This window comes from Odocoileus virginianus, chromosome 20, assembly GCF_023699985.2.
Source record: "Odocoileus virginianus isolate 20LAN1187 ecotype Illinois chromosome 20, Ovbor_1.2, whole genome shotgun sequence".
NCBI lineage: Eukaryota > Metazoa > Chordata > Mammalia > Artiodactyla > Cervidae > Odocoileus > Odocoileus virginianus.
The window spans coordinates 16,619,393-16,639,055 of record NC_069693.1 but is presented as its reverse complement, the minus strand read 5'-3'; the positions used below and the strand labels follow the sequence as shown (position 1 = coordinate 16,639,055).

The following is a 19,663-nucleotide window of genomic DNA, read 5'->3' as shown; positions in this document are numbered from 1 at the left end:
TTCTTGAAAGAGACTGATGGGCTGAAGGCCCACATAGATGTTTTGGGGCTTGGAATTCCTTAAGAGGTAAGAGAAGTTGCTCCTTTTCCCAAGCTCCATGTGCCCTCTCCCATTTTATCATTTCTGTTTGCAGCCAGTCTTAGCTGTTGTCTGCTATGCAAATCATGAACTTCAAGACTCCTGCCACCCTGAAGTGCCACAGGCACTTGCTAAGTTTGTTGCAGTACCTTTCCCACTGTCAGAGAAGACTGAGCCATGCCTCTCAGTCTTTGTTCATCAGGGTTCCTGCACAGGGGTCCCCTCCCCTTCGTGACATCCTTAGCCACTGTTGTGACTACCTCCTGGATCTTGTCATATGAAAATAGCACAGCCTGGTGGTTAGAACAGTTTTTGGAGTTAGACTCAGTGTCAAATCTCTACTGTACCTCTTATTACCTGCTTGACATTGGAGCAAGATTCTTTCTCTCTCTAAGCCTCGGTGTTGTTATCTGTAAAATGGATGAATTGCTCTCACCCCACAGCCTCACTTCACTGCATGTAAAGTGCTTGGTATGGGTTAAACACTCAGTAAATGTTAGCTCTTGATTGACTTGGAATTCTGTAGCTCCAGTGACATTTTAATCTCACTGACCACTCATTTGTCCTTCAGCTTGCTATATCTGTTCTGCATCTTCATGGGATCCCGTGATCCAGGAAATGGTCTCCCTGTGGAAGAGAAAGTTGAGACACCCCTGGTCCGGTGGTTAAGACTCTGCACTTTCAATGCAGGGGCCATGGGTTCAGTTCCTGGTTGGGAAACTAAATTCCCACATGCTGCTCTGCCACTATATAAGTAAATAGATGCAACTTTAAAATTAAAGAGAAAGTAACTGTCCTAGGCCCTTGGGTCACATGTTTTCAGGTTCATAACTTTGGAGTCTCTATTGCTTTCCAGGTTTCTCAGGAAGACCCTAAGGACTGGCACATTCCTGGGTCAGGAAGAATGGAGCCTGTGACAGGAAGGAAACTGGGCTAAGACAGGAGATATTGTAGAGAAAAGGTGGGCAGAGGCAGGCTGGAGGTTGAGCTCAGTCCTCTCTCCAGAGAAGGTGGTATTTGTACTTCTGTTACTTAGGTACACTTGCAGAATAGCTATTCGTTCTTTAGATAGCTTTTCCAAGGTTCAGAGTAACCATCATTTTGATTGGCGTTTTAGTGAATTGCTTACAACACAAATATTTTGTTACAACCATAATTTGTGCTCCATACCTCATGAGCCGGGGGAGGGAGATGCTGAGGTCTTGTTTTTTCCACTTCTTATACATAAGGAAGAAATTTAAGTTAGACGTCTCATCCAAGGTCAAGCATGTGAGAAGTGGTGGTGGCAACATTCTGAAGGTGCCCCTTCTAAAACTGACCACCATCTCTCCCCATTTATTCCTGCAGTAGCGGCGTCCTCTTTCCACCACTCTGCCCTCAACAGCAAGAGGACCCTCCCCAGCCCCCAGCCTGCCATCGGCAGCATGATGAGAGTGTCCTCTTCCAGGCCCAGGACCCTGCGTCAGGCCTTCAGAGGCCATTCCTAGAACTTCCCTTCAGAAGGGACAGACGGGATACTCACCTTGTTCCCGTGCTCTTGTCCTCAGAGAGCCTTTTCCTTCCCACCTCGCCCCTCAGTGTTCCTTCTCCGGTAGCCCCTGACTTTGCACATCTACTTATTGTCCCCCACTGTTAGAAGGTAACCCTCAGAAGGACAGTGACTTGTTCACTGTATTTCTTGTGTTATCCTCTAGCTTTTTTTGTGCTTTGTACGTATTACACATTTGTTGGAAGAATGAGTGACTCAGTTGTGTCTGTCAGAAGCTGAAAGAATGTGAGCCCAGGGCAGATGGCGCATGGCATGTCACTTCTCTCTCCCTGCTCCTCCCTCAGCCTGCCAAGAGGTCACGGAAGAAGGAGGGGGAAGAGTTTGTGTGCCTGAGGACTCGGCTTCAGTCCTCCTGGGTGGGCTCTGTGGGGAGCTTCAGAACACTGTGGCATTCTGGCCTAAGCCAGTTAGGGTTGAGCTTCTGTCATGTGTCTGGTTTCAGTGTTGCCAGCACACAGCTGTCTCCAGGCATGTAGATCTTGTTGAGGGCAAGGTGCACGCTGGCTAAGGGCATAGACACTTGAGTCAAGTGAGCCCTCTGCCAAATTCACTTGGCAGAGTTTCATAACCTTTCTGTGCCTTAGTCTTACTGTTTGTGAAATGGGAATGACCTCACATGGTTGTTCCTAGGATTGAATGAGAGAATCTATGTGAAATCTTTCGCACAAGTGAGGTGCATGCTGAGTGTTCAAGCTGGCTGCTACTGTGTGCAGTGCTAATTAAATCCTCTTTCTTCTGTTTGTGTCACAAGTTCCAGGTTGCTAGGTCTGTTTACTCTGTGTGGCTCACTCTGCCCATCTCTGATGGGGAAGAGCTTTGAGGGAGGAGGTGGAAACCCAGGGGGTTTGGGTGGGAATTCAGCCTGTTTTTCTGATTGTTCCCTGTAGAGGGAGGATGCTGTGATGTGAGATTTATGTGTTTGTTTTAGTTTTGGCCTGGTGATTTCCACAGGGGAAAATAATTCAGAGGGAGTAAGTGTCACCACTGGGAACTTGCCTGACTCTCTTTCTCCAGGAGGAAGAGCTCTGCCTAGTGCAGGTAGGGAAGGGCAGCATCTGAAATGTGTGCTGGGAGGCGAGAGGTCCAGGGTGGGCTCTTATTTCTGCCTGCTTCAGAGGACAGTAACAGGCCAAAGTGTGGGCACTGGGGTTGAATTTTAGTTCCTTGTGAAAGCCAGTGGAAACCTTCACCATGTCCCCAGGGCAGTACGTGGAATGCTGGCAACAGTAGGCCCTCTGCTCTTCTCCAGTTGGGTAAATCACAAACTCAGGAAGCAACTTTCTGTCAGTAAACCACTCTATAGGCCAGTGAAATATGAAATACTCTACATTAAAAATGTTTTGAGGGACTTCCCTGGCAGCATTGTGGTTTAAGACTCTCTGCTTCCAATGCAGGGGTCATAGGTTCAGTCCCTGGTTGGGAAACTAAGATCCCACATGTCACATGGCATGGCCAAAATATATATATTTTTTAATGTTACGGGGCATGTAAAAAAGTTACAATAAAATTTTGTTGTTATTGTCAAATTTACTATGGATAAAACAACTAAAAGATTAGGGAAAATGTCAGTAATCTGAAAAGTGTCTGTTCAAGTTGCTTTGCAAGTAGCAAATTCTTATCTCCTTTAAAGAGAAAAGAAATAGGAAATTGTAGAGAATACCTTGTAGCTGGAATTAACACAAGAAAGCAAACAGAGAACAACAAACAGTGTCAGAGAATAGCTCTTGCCAATACCAGAGGTTGGCAGATAGGGCACATTTGTATCTTCTGTTGGTGGTATGTTGTATGTTTCTAGTACACATATTTTTATAATTATATATTAATAGTATACATTAACATAGAATTATATATTAATAGTATACATTAACATAGCATTACGTATTTAGTAGTTTTTAAAGTGAAGTTTCTGCTTTAATGGACTGTTGTATCAATCAATCAGCTATACTAATATGTATTAAGAAAGTCGTTTTCTCCTGATTTGACACATGGATGTACCAGGGTGTTTTGTTAACTCTGAGAAAACAGGTCTGTCAGCTTTGTTTCATAAGACTGGAAATATGACATACAGCTATGTTAATAACTATGTAATTACTATGTTAATAACACTTAACACAGGTTACTAAATAACCTGTATCTTTGGATTCCATTTCCAGTGGAATATGTTCTTATAGTCAAACTGACCTTTCAGATTTCTAATCATCTGGCTTTTCTTCTGCCCTCTGAATACTGTGTGGACAGAATTGGAATTGTGGCTTGCTGTGATTCCACTGGAGCTCACAGACAATCAGGGTTGGTGTGAGCAAGAGTCCACATGAGGAGAGTGGAGGACAGGAGTGAGGGAGGCTGGGAGGTCCATTCAAACCTTGAGGTTGGCAATTTGGTGATAAAGTTTTGACTTCTAGGCACCAGGCCACCCAGGTCCAAATGTGAGAACAAAGGCAGATCCTTCTAAAGCATGGTGACTTTGTAACTTCCATGTGATTTCAGAATTCCAGTTAATTGTTACCTCTACTCAAATTGATACTTGAGAATTTATTGCAGTAATGCAATAGCAACCCGCAACCTGAAAGTCCCTGACTCTCTTGTCTTCACAGGTGTTGGGACGATGCTTTTTGACAGTGGTGCAGGTCCATTTCCAGTTTTTGACCCAGGCGTTACAGAAGGTACAGCCCGTGGCTCACTCTTGCTTTGCTGAAGTTGTTGTGCCAGAAAAAAAGAACAGCAGCAGTGGCGGCGGCTTATCTGGCATGGGCCACACATCGGAACTGGAGGAAGCGGTGCGATCCTGGCGAGGGGCTGCTGAGGTAACCCTGACTCTGGGGAGATCAGTGCCCTTTGTTCAGATAGGAGAGGCTCCAGAGGGCCTTTGCCTGTTGGTTCTTAAAAAGGCCTTTTTTATGTAGAAGTTTGATTTTTCAACTGTTACCATTAGATTGTTGCTTCATTTAACAGTGAATGCTTTTGTAAATGCCCACTTCATGCCAGGCATGCACCAGGTACTGGGAAGACAGCCTCTACTCACAGCCTCCTAGGAGAAGGGGCTTTACAAAAACAGGGTTGAGGAGAGGCCTTTGACAAGAAGTGCAGCAAAGTTTCTGGGAATAGGGACCAGGGTGAAGAGGTTGAAAGGTAAATGGAGTAAACAGTCAGCTAGGTAGCTAGATGGGGATGTAGTCAGCAATGACACTCTTCTTGTTGGTATTTTAATACTCCTTTGTTTCTGAGGCTGGAAGAAAAGCCTTGCAAGTCAACACTTTAACTAGGATTTACTGTTCATTTCACAGAGGAAAAGAGAATTTATATTATAATATTTAGTTTGACTCAAAACCTCAATTAAATTGGCAAACTATTTCATTTTGTTTTAGAAATCTCCTCTAATCAAATTTGTAAACATCTTTCAACATTTTAACATTATATGTTCTGTTGTTTACTTAGTTCAGTTTTATGATGTTCCGTTGCATTATTTTTTCTCAGTTTCTTTTCCCTGTGTTGGTCTCTTTCATTTTAAAGATTCTCCTCTGCTTTCTTGGTGTTTATCGGAGCAGCCATGCAGTGCTCATTGGGGGTTGAGTGCAGGAGTGGTACCTGCTGACTTCATTGCAGGTGCCCGGGCAATGGGGCCCCCACCTTTGTCTTCTCACCTTACAGCCCTCTGTGCCCTCCCGGCCGCAGTCTCCTGATCACGCTGCTCACACTTACACCCTTCATACATGACTCAAGGTCTTCTCTACCCAACCTGTGGGTATCATTCATGCTGAGAGCCCAGACCAAGTGAGCAGCCTGCTGGTGCTCCTGTGACCTCCTGGCCTTGACCTTTTCCTTCACCCACTTCTGTCTGCCCTGGCTTTCTGCCTTCCTTACTTTGCTTCCAACCAGTGACCCTGCCCCCTACACACTGAGAAAACAGACTCTGCCTAGCAGCAGCCCCTCTTCTCCATTTCCACCCAGATGACACACCTCTCCCATTCAGATCCTTTTCTGTTCCTTCCTCTTCATTACAGCAGAGGAGGCGCCCTCTCCTCCTGTACAAAGTCTGCCTCTCTCCACCCTGCCCCCACCGTCAGGGCTTCTGTGGTGGGACCCTATGTTTTGCCTCCTACCTCCTCAGCATGTTCCCACCAATACACAAATAGGCTTGCAAATAAAAATCCTCCGTGCTCTGCCCTGTTTCTCCTCTCTTTTCATAGCCAGCTTCTTGGAAAAATTGTTTGCCTCACCTTTGATTCACCCTAAAAAAATTACTGTTATCAGATATTTCAAGCATATATGAAATGTCACATACATAACCATCTATCTACCTTTTAGCTTTGTCAAATGAATCTTCACTTTTTGCACATTTGCTTCATACCTTTTATTGTTAACAGAAAAATATTGTTACAAATGCAGTTGAATTCCCTTTATACTTCTCCGCTGTCGTATTCATATTCCTTTCTCTCTAGAGATAACCTCTTGATTTTGGAGTGTGTGACTCCTATGCATATTTTTACATTTTTATTCTATATGTGTGTATCCATATGTGTATTGTTTTGCACAATATGAAGCTTTATATATAACGAGCACCATTCAGCTCACTAAAATCTGGCTTCCACTCCTCCACCAGAACATGCCTTGTCTTGTCAAGGTCACTGGTGCCTTCTGTGTTGCCAGAAACATTGGCAGAAATCCAAGGATCCCGTTGACTCCATTTAGCAGCTCACAGCAACTTGGGCCTGGAAATCCTCTCTCCTTATGAAGAACCATGTGCTCTTAGTTACCCTCTTACCTCCTAGGCTAGCCTCTCCAACCACTTTGCTATCTTCTCTTCAACATAACTTATGAATGTGAGTTCCTCAAGGCTCAGTTCTACATGTCCTCTTCCCTGAGGGGTCTCCATCTAATCTTGGAACTTTAAAAACCTCTTGTGTGCTGGGGCCATGGAGCGTGTGTGCCCAGTTCCCTTCCCTCGTGGTCCCAGGCCCCTGTGTTCAGCTGCTGTCCTCCTCAGGTCTTCAGAGGGCTCAGCCCTTGGCCTTCCCATGTACACCTGTTCCTCTTCAAACCGTCCCTGTGCTAGCAAGTAGTGCCCTCTCACACCGAGTCCCCTGTGCAAGAAACCTGGCATTTATCCTCCAGTTTTTCTGTCACCGCTGCATCCAGGCCCTACAAAAGCCCTGCAGACCCTGCCGCCAACATCCTGTTGTAGACCTGCCCCTTCATTCTGTGTCCACTGTCACTGACTTGTTTCAGGGGCCGTTACTCTCCCTGACAGTTTCAGAGGCTGGGGCTGCTTCTGCCCTTCCTGCCTTGCTGTCCCTCATCTCTCTCTGTTTCCTCAGGGTAAGGGGTAGACCCGTCCCATGACCTGCCTAGGCCCACATAGTCTGGCTCCTGCCTCCCCACCAGCCGCCTCTGACCACTCTCCCCTGCTCCCTGAGTTCTAGTTCCTGTGCCTACATCTCTGCCTGTCCGCTCCCCGACCCTGCAGTTCTGTTGACTGCCGCCTCCTCTTTAAATGCAGCCTAAATGATGATTTCTCAGCTTCTTGGGTGCTCCCTGTCACAGTTCTTTATTTCCTTTGGGATGTGTTTTTTCATTTTATATTCTTTAAATGTTTTATTTGCTTGCCTTTCCAACCCATTTCCAACCATTTGCTGCCTTTCCAAGTCAGCTCCAAGACTATAGGGACCTGGTTTGGTGCTCCACTGGCTTATCCAGTGACTCCTCTAATGTAAGACCTGTGAGCTACACATTTTGACTAAATGAAGAGTTCAAGAAAGAGAGCCAAATGGTTTTAAACTGTGAGACTATTAGGGTTCAGGGAGTGATTGGTCTTCAGATAGAATTTGTGAAGTTTTGGAAATACATGACATTATAGCTGCTTAATTTCCTTTAGTCTTGCAATGTTGGTAAATATTAAAACTCCATTAAACTAGAAGAACAAAAATTAACTGTTAAAAATGTTACTTGTTACGCAAGTATTATTGTAATAAAAATAGATGTTGAAAAATTGAAAGACAGTTCATCCTGAATCCTTCGTTACATCTAATAAATTGAATATGTAGTTTTCTATATTCTCTAGTCCTGATTCATATGTATAGATAACTAGCATTTCATCACAAAACACAGATTAGTCTTCCTGTTTTTCTGTCTTACGTCCTTATGTCTTCTTGTTTTCCTGTCTTATGTATTCATTGTTGTTGTTTATTGCTAAGTCATGCCCAACCCTTTGTGACTCCATGACTGTAGCCCACCAGGCTTGTCTGTCCATGGAATTTCCCAGTCAAGAATACTGGAGTGGATTGCCATTTCCTTCTCTCGGGGATCTTCCCAACTCAGGGACTGAACCTGTGTCTCCTGCTTGGTAGGCAGATTCTTTATCACTGAGCCACCTGGGAAGTTCAGTGTACTTTTCATAAACGTATATCTAGTGACTAAACAATGATTTCAAAAGTTCTGTTTTTCCCTTAATTTTTCAATGTAGTTTTTTTCCTATTGGTGAGGTTTTTTACTTTGGTGTATGGGACCTCTCAACCAAATAGATATATTTTTTAATTTTGGAAACTTGAATGGCCAATATAGTAAGGTATCTGGTGGCTCAGACAGTAAAGCGTTTGCTTACAGTGCAGGAGACCCGGGTTCAATTCCTGGGTCAGGAAGATCTCCTGGAGAAAGAAATGGCAACCCACTCCAGTACTCTTGCCTGGAAAATCCCATGGACGGAGAAGCCTGGTAGACTACAGCCCATGGAGTCACAAAGAGTTAGACACAACTGAGTGACTTTTATTTATTTATTTTTTTTTTCTGAGTGACTTTTAAAGCAGAGAAGCTTAAAATGTGATTTTTAAAAATATGTGTATATATATATGTAACAGGTAGGTAAGTCTTTTTTGCAGGGTATTTTTTGACTGTGCCATGAGCCTTGTGGGATCTTAGTTCCCAGACCAGGGATTGAACCCCGTCCCTCAGCAGTGACAGTGTCAAATCCTAACCGCTGGACCACCAGGGAATTCCCAGGGGGTTTCTTAAATAAGGTAGTGCTATGTCAGGTTTGTTTTCTCGTCAGTGCTTGGTTTAGTCTTTCAGAATTTCTGGCTGCCCTCTTCATAATAGAGATAATCCAGAATGACTAGTGCTTAGATCGTTTCTTGCTTTATTTTAGTTGTTTCTTGTTCTTTTAATTTTGCTAGTATCTGTAACATCCTCTTTTACCTACCAGTCACTGCTTCTGTTGCAGGCAACATCTAGATTGAGAGAAAGAGGCTGTGATGGCCGCCTGGCAGGAATTGAAGTTCAACAGCTCTTCTGTTCTCAAAGTGCAGCAATTCCCGAGCACCAGCTAAAAGAACTGAACATAAAAATTGACAGTGCTCTGCAAGTATGTTTTTCAAAACTAGCACATTAATATCTGAGGAATGAAAACAAGGGGGGGAGTTAAAGCTTTGATGTTGAACCAGTTGGAAAGAGTAATAGGATAGTAGTTGGCCTCATGTCTTTTAGTAACTATAGAAATTTAAGATTTCTATTTTCACTGGACTTTGTCAATTTAGAATCTACTATGTGATCTTGATTCTTGAAAAAATTTCTTTGCAGGCATATAAAATAGCTCTGGAAAGCTTAGGTCACTGTGAATATGCAATGAAAGCTGGTTTCCACCTGAATCCAAAGGCAATAGAAGCCAGTTTGCAGGTACGTTGTTCTGTCTGGTGGCTCCTGGGAGCTGTGGTGTGGCAGTCACGCCATCCACATGAGCCAGCCGTCTTGAGAGCTGAGCTGTGGGTCACCTCTCCTGTCCTCTCCAACCCTTTTTCAGGGCTGCTGCAGCGAGGCAGAGGCGCAGCAGACAGGGCGGAGGCAGACCCCGCCGCAGCCCATGCAGTGTGAGCTTCCCACTGTGCCCGTGCAGATAGGATCAAGCTTCCTGAAGGGGGTCTCCTTCAACGAGTCGGCTGCCGACAACCTGAAACTCAAGACGGTAGCTTCCCATGGTGTTCCTCCAACCTGGGTGTGAACTTGAAAATGGAGTTCTTAAGGTCACCTGATGGCTTGTAAAGAATCTGGATTAAAAAGCAAAACTGAAGTGAAGACAGGAGGCATTGACCTTCCTCAGTAAACTTGTCTAAAAGCAGACTAGAGTGATGTTTCCCTCCCCCCATTTGATAGGTCTTTATTGAGCAATTAGTACCAGGCTTTACTGAGCGTTAGTACCCGGCTAGGAAGTTTGACAGCCCCCAAGGTTGTGGTAGTAACATAGGATGAGGGGGCCTCAGCTAGAGGGTTAAGGGATGTGACCCTTGAGAAGAGGACTTAAAGCAGAGAAAGACCTGAAGAATAAGTGTGGGGGTGAGGCTGGGGCTGTGAGACAGCCAGGAAGTGAGAACCTGTCCCAAGAGCTGAAGGTCTTCCTTAGAGCTGAGGTGGGGTGTCCTCTGGCTGTCAAGTATAGTCCCTAGTAGGATTTGGATTTAATAGCCCTGAAATGAAGGCTGGGCTCTTCTAGTTTATAAAAGTTGTTCGGGTGATTCTAACGTGTAGTCAGACCTGAGAGTCTAGAACAAGGGGAAGACATGGCACTGACCAAGGCTGGAGAAGCAGCCCAGGGAGATGGAAAGCCCCCAGTTTGAGGCAGGTGCCCCACCATGGCAGGTCACGTGATTAGGCTGGCATTTCTGAAAGATTCCCCTGGCTTCAGGATAGATTTTTGGCTGGAAGGAGAGCAGCACTGAAGGCTTTTGGCCATGACCCCATCTGGTGATAATGGGAGGCAAGTGGAAGGATTCAGGAGCAACCTAGAGGTTGTAATAAGCAGGACTCCATGATTAACTGGCTATGAGAGGGAGGGGAAGGGAGATGAGGCCCAAGTTTCTGGCTAGGACAGCAGTTTTGGTGCTGCTTATTAAGGCTTGATGATAGTCATCAAAAATACATTTTTGTACATGATTTTAAGATTGCTTTTGAAATGTCAAGGGGAGCCATCCAGCAGGCAATTGGATATATGGGTCTAGAGCCCTGAAGTGGGATCAGGGCCTGGGTCCTCACAGACAGATGGTCTCTGAAGCCAGAAGAGAGGCTAGGGGAATACAGGAAGTGTGTGGAGGGAGTTCAAGGAAACTTTGGCATTTAAGAGAGTGGCCGTGACTATTTTATAGTCACAGGGCCATAAATGAACTTCTTCAGGCATGTGCTGTATCTGCCGCGGTGTATTCTCCTTATGGTACCTTGATCGGAGTACACTGTTGCTGTGAAGTCCAGCTTGTTGGGAGAGTTCTGGATCACCGGTTTGTTATGAGAGAATGTAACTCAGGAATAGCCAGATGGAAGAGGCGCCTGGGACAAGGCCTGGGGAAGGGGCTTGGCGGTTCCCTGTTCTCTCCAGGCAGCACAGTCCCAGCACCTCCCTGTGTTCTCCAGCCCCGAAGTTCCTAGGGTGACTTTTAAAGAGACTTTTGCCAAGTTAATTTTTTTTTAAATTTTGTCCAAAGTGTATAAAATAAAAGGTTTTGAAAGTACACTATAAAAATGCTGTTTATGGTTATGCTCTTGGGATGGGCTTTCATTTCCTGGCTGTCTCACGGCCCCAGCCTCACTTTCACACTTATTCTTCAGGTCTTTCTCTGTGTTAAGTCCTCTTCTCAAGGGTCACATCCCTTAATCCTCTGGGCGAGGTCCCCCTCGGCCTGTGTTACTATCACAACCTAGGAGGCTGTTTGTGGTTAATGTTTCAGTGAAATATATAAGAGGAGAAATCTTGCCCTAGTACTGAAGTAATTAGGACCATCTGTGGAGCATCCTGTATGCCGGGCATGTGTCAGATGTTTGCCATGCATCGTCTCAATTAATGCTCACCCATGAGGTGGGCACAGCCCTTTGCCCCACTTGACCGACAGAGGAGCTGGAGCCCGAGGCCACACAGCTAGAAAGTTGCAGACTGGAATTGAAGCTTATGCTGACCACGTGTTCATCCAGAATAAGGATGAAGTTTTCTGGTATTTACTTGTATCAGAAAATTTTCCTTATTCAGAGGGATTCAGAACTTCAAAATTCCTTAGCCAATTTGTATCAGTAGGTTGCTAAATAATGCTGTGTTTTGTGCTAGAATAGAAATCACATATGTGTATTAATGCACATGTATCCATATCTAGCCAGTCACAGGTTTGAGAAAATCTTTGAAGGTAATTGATGAGAATTACTTATGAAATCAAAATGAAGTGACTTGGGAGAACATAAAATTCTCTTCTCTTGAGGGCTATTTTGTACCTATAAATGCATTTCTGTAAATTTTGGAACCTTTTATGGCTTTATTTTGAGGTGTGAACTTTGTTTTTATCAATCTGTAGCATACGATGTTACAGCTGATCAAGGAGGCAGGCTGCTATAATGGAATCACACCCAGGGACGACTTCCCTGTCACTGAAGTCCTGAACCAGGTGTGCCCATCCACGTGGCGGGGTGCCTGCAAGACTGCCGTGCAGCTGCTGTTTGGCCAGGCCGGACTGGTGAGTGAGCACATGTGACGGACAGGGGGGAGTAGAGGAAGACATTTTAAGCATGTGAGCATGTGCTGTGGGCTCATGTGTGGAAACACTGGATAATATAAACAGCCCTTTGGTTGCTGCAGAGGCTAGACCAGATGGGAAAGGAAGAGCATCATTAAAAGGTCTTTTTTTGTCCTTTACTAGATTGATGATATGTATTTGCAAGGGACCTAGTTGCAAAATGGTGTCTCAGGCGTTCCAGATTTTAAGGAAACCATCACATTAGTGATGGTAGGCCCTTTCACCTGGCCTGACTCTCCAGGGCTACAGTGGGTGTCCTTCTGTTGCTCAAACACAGCAGCCTTCTTCCAGTCTCAGGTTTTTGCCCTTGATGTTCCTTTTCCCTGAGCATACTCCTCTCAGATCTTCATGTGACTCACTCTCATTTTCCTTACGTCAGCTCAAACATCACCTCCTCCGATGGTATAAGTAGTGCCCCGTCCAGTCACTTTGTACCTCAGCTCTCTGTTTATCTCCTTTTATACAATAAAAATAACAATGGCAACTCCAAACTAAGTTTGGTCTCTTTAACTTTGGTGAGAAGAATAACTTTTGCCAAATTTGGATGGTGTTAGGAAATCAACATCTAGATGTCTTTAATTTTGTTTTTTTTCACTATTTATTTGGTTGCACCGGGTCTTTTGTGACACTCAGGATCTTTAGTTGCTGCATGTGGGATCTAGTTCCCTGAGCAGAGATCAAACCCGGGCCCCCTGTATTGGGATTGTGGAGTCTTAGCCACTGGACCACAAGGGACATAACAACATTTAGGCTTTTGTTAGACACCTTTGATCTGTGTCCCTTTGTATTTATCCTACGTTCTAACATGAAAGATTGCTTTTTGAAGTGTTATAGGTCCTCCTCCAGGGGATCTTTCCGATGAAGGAAGATCCCTTGGAGGAAGACATGGCAAACCATTCTAGTATTCTTGCCTGGAGAATCCCATGGACAGAGCAGCCTGGCAGGCTACAGTCCAGAGGGTCACATAGAGTTGGACACAACTGAAACAACTTGGCACGCATGCATAGCATTTTAGAAATTTAAGGAAGTTAATTAGAGATTAAGATAATTAAAGAACTGTTTCTACTCTGTTTCCTACTTTATTCATAAAAGGAGCTGTTGGGAGGATGCAGTCCTTCTGTTTGGTGTGGGTGAGTTCTCTGGTGGCCCAGCTCAGGGTAGTACTTGCCTTGTAGAGAGCCAGGTGGGGCCTGTCCACAGTGTTGAGTTACATTTCCCTTAAAATCTGTTCCTTAGTATAGGAACCCCTGAGAAAAAGAGTAAACTGGAGACCCCCTGCTGAAGTATGGAGGAGCCCACTGCCTTTAGTAGATTGATCCATATTCCCAAAGACCATTTTAGCTGCAACTAGGGGAACCATGTCAATAAGTTCTCCAGAAAGGAGTGTGTAAAATAAGGTAGGAAGACCCAAACACAGTTCTGAGAAAATATCAGTTAAAAAAAAAAAGTCCCATGTTATTCAGAGAGCAAAAACTTCTTCCTAGTTCTCTGCTCCTTGATCCCAGGGCAACTTTGTGTGTGACTGATGAAGAAACTTCAGATTATTGTTCTGGGGATGGGAGGAAAGAGGAAACACCTGCTTGTTCCAACAATGGCTATTGCTTGGACAGGAAGTCTTTTCTAAAGGACGCTGCAGACCAGCTGTGGGAACTCTCTTTACAGCTATGGAAATCGGCTTCATTAGATGCTGAATTTGGAATCCTAATAAGCAACTCTGCACCGCTTTGCCCATCCTGAAATATTACAGATTTGGTTTTAAAGTGTTTTATGGTTATTTTCTTAAAATTCTTTTAGTTATTTGAAAATATATTCATCACTTTGTCACACCCTTTAAATTACAAAGGATACTATATCATCTGTGTAATATTAAAGACTCCCCTCAGGACTTCCCTGGTAGTCCAGTGGTTGAGACTCTGCACTTGCAATCCAGGGGCTGCGGGTTCAGTCCCTGGTCGGGGAACTAAGATTCCACATGCTGCATGGCACAGCCAAAAAAACAAAAAACAAAAAGCCGAAGAAAGAAAAACTCTCTTCCAGGAAGTTCCCTGGTGGTCTGTTGGTTAATACTCCATGCTTTCATAGCTGTGGCCCGGATTTAGTCCCTGGTTGGGGAACTGAGGTCCCACAAGTGCACAGCGTGACCAAAAATAAAACAAGAGAAAATCACTGAGAAAGGATTGGTTCTGCATTTTTCCTGAAGTAATTCTGTTCTTATTGATGGTTGAGGATCAAGTGGCCTTAACAAAAAGCCTCACCATCTTCTGGCTCATATTCGGTCATTACACATAGGCTGCTCTAAAAGCATTGGTTTGATTTTTAATGACGTTTTTATTTCTTTGAAGTGCATCAAGTGAAAAAATACTTAGACAAAGGAAACAAAGTAATTCCTAATTAACATATTTACAGCTTGGAAGAAGTACTAAAAATAATTGTAAAGTTCAGTACATCCTGCACCTAGAATGCAGTTTCTGTTTTTTTGAAGTATTACTGTTTTCGGTCATCTTTATTACTTGTTGTCTCCATGGGGTTCCTGACTGGCTTACGTGTTTCTGTTGCCAGATAGTTTACTATCTTACCAGAATAGTTCTTACCAGAGTCACTCAACATTGATAGGCTCATGCATTTGATTTGTTTATGATCCATTTTTCTCTTTGAAAGCTGATTTTTGTTTCCGTTTCTCTCTTAGGTGGTAGTTGATACAGCACAGATTGAAAATAAAGAAGCCTATGCCCCCCAAATCAGTTTAGAAGGCTCCAGAATTGTGGTTCAAGTCCCATCCACATGGTAATGTGACTTTTACACTAACACAGGCCTAAGCTTTGATTGATGTTTGCACATCTTTGAAAAGATTGCATTGCTTATGACAAATTTGTTACTGAATCCACAGCTTTTGAACAGAGTATATAATTTTCTCTAAGTCACCTAGCATTTCTCTGAAGCTGAGTATAAAACACAGAATTTCCTCCCTTTTGTTCCAGCAACAACCCTGCTGATCTAGAGGTCATGTCATTGCACACCCAGTGCCATTGCAAATCTGGAGGCAGACGGAGCTGTTTCATTTTTAATTATTTGCTTATATTTGTAAACTTATAATGAAGTATTATTATTATTATTATTTTCTTTGGCTGCATCCCTTCATTCTTTCTGGAGTTATTTCTCCACTGATCACCAGTAGCATATTGGGCACCTATTGATCTGGGGAGTTCATCTTTCAGTGTCCTATCTTTTTGCCTTTTCATGCTGTTAATGGAGTTCTCAAGGCCAAAATACTGAAATGGTTTGCCATTCCCTTCTCCAGTGGACCACATTCTATTAAGGCTATGGTTTTTCCAGTGGTCATGTATGGATGTGAGAGTTGGACTATAAAGAAAGCTGAGTGCTGAAGAATTGATGCTTTTGAACTGTGGTGTTGGAAAAGACTTTTGAGAGTCCCTTGGACTGCAAGGAGATCCAACCAGTCCATCCTAAAGGAGATCAGTCCTGGGTGTTCATTGGTAGGACTGATGTTGAAGCTGAAACTCCAATACTTTGGCCACCTGATGCAAAGAGCTGACTCATTTGAAAAGACCCTGATGCTGGGAAAGATTGAGGGCAGGAGGAGAAGGGGACGACAGAGGATGAGATGGTTGGATGGCATCACTGACTCAATGGACATGGGTTTGGTGGACTCCGGGAGTTGGTGAGTGGGCAGGGAGGCCTGGCGTGCTGCGGTTCCTGGGGTTGCAAAGAGTCAGACATGACTGAGCAACTGAACTGAACTAATGAAGTATTATTCTTAATTTATTCAAACTAAAGCCCCTAGAAGTCAGTAAGAAATGGGCAAAGCACAGATAGGTAAATGAGGAGACATGGTCAACAAAGAGATGAAGAACTTGTATAACCTCACCTAACAAAGAAAGGAAGGCAAAGCAGAAAATACAATGTCATTTTGCCCATCATGTTATTAAATTGTTTTAGAATAGCAGTACTAGATTTGGTCCAGACTGTACAAAAACAGGCACAGATGTTGTTGAATAAATCACACAGCCTTTCTGGAGGGCAGTTTCATTTGTCAGAAACCTAAAATAAGGGCTGTGACCTCAATAGTTCCACCTCTAGGGATTTATCCTTGTGATGTGCCTACAGATTAAGCACAGTTTTATTAGTAAATAGGAAAAATTAAACATATATTGGAATACTTTTGCTATTAAAATCATGGGCAGAATGAATATTTAACTTGATAGAAAATGTTTGAAGTAATTAGATAGGAAGAGATAGTAAGGAATAGTGACACTATTGGGGCCCATGCGGACTAACGTGGTAGTTGGGTAATGCGTTTGAATTGTGTTTAAATCATTTCTTCTTGAAATGTGAAGGGGGTCCAGTGGAGATTCTGCTTAAAGTTTTAGAATCTCTTAATATATTGAGTGTGAAAGCAAAAGTGTTAAGTCACTCAGTCATGTCCGACTGTTTGTGACCCCATGGACTGTAGCCCCAGCAGGCTCCTCTGTCCATGGAATTTTTCAGACAAGAATATAGGAGTGGGTTGCCATTCCCTTCTCCAGGGGATCTTCCTGACCCAAGTATCAAACCCGGGTCTCCTGCATTGCACACAGATTCTTTACCATCTGAAGGGTTGGTAATTCACTGCATGTCCCAGAATCTCCCTTCTGTGAGTTTATCCACAAATTTCTAAATTTGATTATTAGTTAATTTATATTCATATCTTCATTCCTGTCAAACAGTAGATTTTTTTTTTTTTTTGGACTCAGCTTGCAGGATCATAGTTCCCCAACCAGGGATTGAACTTGGGCCCTCTGTAGTGAGAGTGTAGAGTCCTAAACCACTGAACTGGCAAGGAATTCCCCAAGCAGTAGATTAAAAGCTTATGTTTTTGTAAGAGTTTTGTGTTCCTGAGTTTGTTTTCTAATTCAGGTTCTTATTGAAAAACATTAAACTTAACTAGGATTCTCCTTTTAAAGAAAACATTTCCAACTCTTGGATAATTGGGTAAATATAAACAGCTAGTACTAAAATGCTTAATACTGCAGTTTACTTCCAGAACTCCCTGTATGATTGATTTCCTTTGTAATTCATTGCCCATCCTTGAAAGGCCTCACAGACTGCAGACGCTCCCTCTGCTGGCTACTTTTGGTAAAAATGGCATAGTTTTCGTGTTTTTGTTTCAAGTTACAAAATATGTGCTTTTTGAGAAGAACTCAAAAAGAAGTAGTTGCTTTACTCCAACTTAGAGAAAATGAAATTATTAGCAAAACTAGTCAAGAATTTATTATTTGCTTTGCTTTTAGTATAATGAAGTATTTAGATTCTTTTTTCCCCCCCCAAAAGTAGTATCTTACTTAGATTTTTAAACTGTCATATTTAAGCTGTTCACCCATTCTTTCTTTCATCAAATATTTACTGAATACTGAATATGTGACAGACACTGTTCGAGGCTCTGGGGATTAAATCAGGAGCAAGACAGACAGGGTCCCTGCCCCTAATAGAGCTGGCTTTGTAATGGCGTGGGGGTTGGGGAGGGGACTGTTATTAAGCATAGGAGTTAAGTTCAAGCACTGGCAAGCGTACGAGGGGAATAAGAGTAGAATGACAACATCTGTTAGAGAATAACAGGTAGAGATGGCAGGAGGAAGCTGTTTTGGATGAGGAGGTCAGTTATGAAGGGTCTCTTTAAGGATGTGACATTTGAGAGGAGCCTGCCATGCAGAGAGCAGATGGGGAAAGCATCACAGGCAGAAGGAACAGCAAATGCAGAGATCTGAGGAGTGCAGTGGTGTGACTGGAAGTATGCTGGGTGGGGGTGAAGACAGGAGTCGTGGAAGCCAGGACTTGCAGGGTCCCTGGGGGACTAGGGTTTTATCTAAGAACAGGTAGAAGGTTTTAAGCCAGTCAGGGTGATTTGTCAAAAAGAATAGATATAGTGTCTTCAGGGGATTTTACTGATCACTTCTCAAGACTGATGAATAACATAAAAATACCATTTTATTGATTTTTAGAAAGAAATTATTAGTATTACCAGAAACCGTAGTACTCCTTTCTGTATGACCAGAAAATGCTCACCTAGTGGGCGGACATGTGACCAGCCAGATCACAAGCAGAAGGTGGCTTGAGAACATAGAGCAAGTGTGTCCTGTGGTCAGTGATTCCAGGCTGAGAGAATCAGGTGCATGAACCTCAGCCAGGAACACTGGCCAGGATTCTCTCCTAGGAGCCCAGGGTCTGGTCGGGTGCTGGCAGAGCTTGCCTTGTTGCTCACTTTCTCCAGGGTTTCTGAGACTGACCAGCTCACATCCTCATATATATTTCTTCTCAAGCCAAAGTCTCATTGGGGAGTGCTACTGCCTCCTTAGGATGGCTTCGGCAAGTGTTATTTGCACCATTTAGCCCCCAGAGCACTTGGTAATAGATAGCATCTTCCTGGTTCTCCCTCTCAGAAAAGGCCTCTTGGTGGAGGTGCCCCGGGTGGGCAGTGGGGACCTGAATGCCAGCTGGAAGGCAGCTCTCAAAGGGGAGCAGTTCAGGCAAAGGCAACAGCCTCAGAGATCCTGAGATGTGAGCAGACCCAAAATATTCAGGGCGTGTGAGAAGCCTCGTAGTTGGGACACTGTAAAGAGAGGTGACAGTGAAGAGGATCGTGTCCAGAGAGGCAGGATGCCTGGGTCACAGAGTCTGGAGGGTTGTGGTGAGGGGTTTGGAGTTTATTTCAGCCACAATAGGATGCCACTGGAGGGTTCTGCACAGGGAGTGGTGTGTTCTGATGTGTGCTAGAGGAGGCTCACTCTTGCTGTGTGGAGGAAAGTCAGGGCTGAAGCCAGTGTAGGACAGTGAAAGGGCATAACGACACCTGGAAGGCAACCCCTGCACTGAACTCTTCTGTTCCTACTAAACAGATTCTAGACAGTTAGAAATCTGTGGCGACGCCAGGCCCTGTTGTACTGCTTCCCCCTCCTATTGCGGAGAAGCAAGTCCCAGTGTTAGCTGTATCATCCTTTAAATATTCTTATGACTACTAAATTTTTCTTTGGTGCCAGAAGTTGTGGCCTTTTGTATAAGGCCTGCTTGAAAATTGGAACCCCGTTGCGGAGAAGGGCAGCCCAGACTCATGCAACTTGGTTGGTACCTAGGTGCCTGAAAGAAGACCCTGCTACCATGTCCCTGCTGCAGAGAAGCCTAGATCCCGAGAAGACGCTGGGCCTGGTGGACGTGCTCTACACGGCGGTGCTGGACCTCACCCGCTGGAGGGCAGGGAGGTGGGTGTCCCTGCCGAGGAGCGGTGTGACCACTTACAGGGTCATGTGAGCTCATGTCACTCATAGTATGTGAGTAAATAAGGCAAGAAGGGGAACTTTGGGACAACTTGTTATTTGGGAATAATTTCAAGCTTACAGAAAAGTTGCAGGAATAGAACAGAGAATCGGCTTTTATTTACCCAGACTACCCGGTTTGTGAACACTTTTGCCTTCATTTGTTGTATCATTTCAGAGTTAAATCCATCAAGAGGATT

At 44.0% G+C, this 19,663-nt stretch overlaps 1 protein-coding gene across 3 annotated transcripts in view; it reads left to right on the top strand.

Moving 5' to 3' along the window:
• GARRE1 (granule associated Rac and RHOG effector 1) overlaps positions 1-19,663 on the top strand; it is an 80,216-nt gene that overhangs the window by 48,737 nt on the left and 11,816 nt on the right. For 2 of the 3 annotated variants that reach the window (XM_070450985.1, XM_070450986.1), the window contains exons 3-9: positions 4,222-4,431; positions 8,841-8,981; positions 9,197-9,292; positions 9,417-9,608; positions 11,941-12,099; positions 14,846-14,943; positions 19,284-19,409. In XM_070450985.1, coding sequence (XP_070307086.1) covers positions 4,222-4,431; positions 8,841-8,981; positions 9,197-9,292; positions 9,417-9,608; positions 11,941-12,099; positions 14,846-14,943; positions 19,284-19,409 — 1,022 coding nt within the window. The remainder of the gene's footprint in view (positions 1-4,221; positions 4,432-8,840; positions 8,982-9,196; positions 9,293-9,416; positions 9,609-11,940; positions 12,100-14,845; positions 14,944-19,283; positions 19,410-19,663) is intronic. The other variant, XM_070450987.1, reaches the window with a different exon arrangement.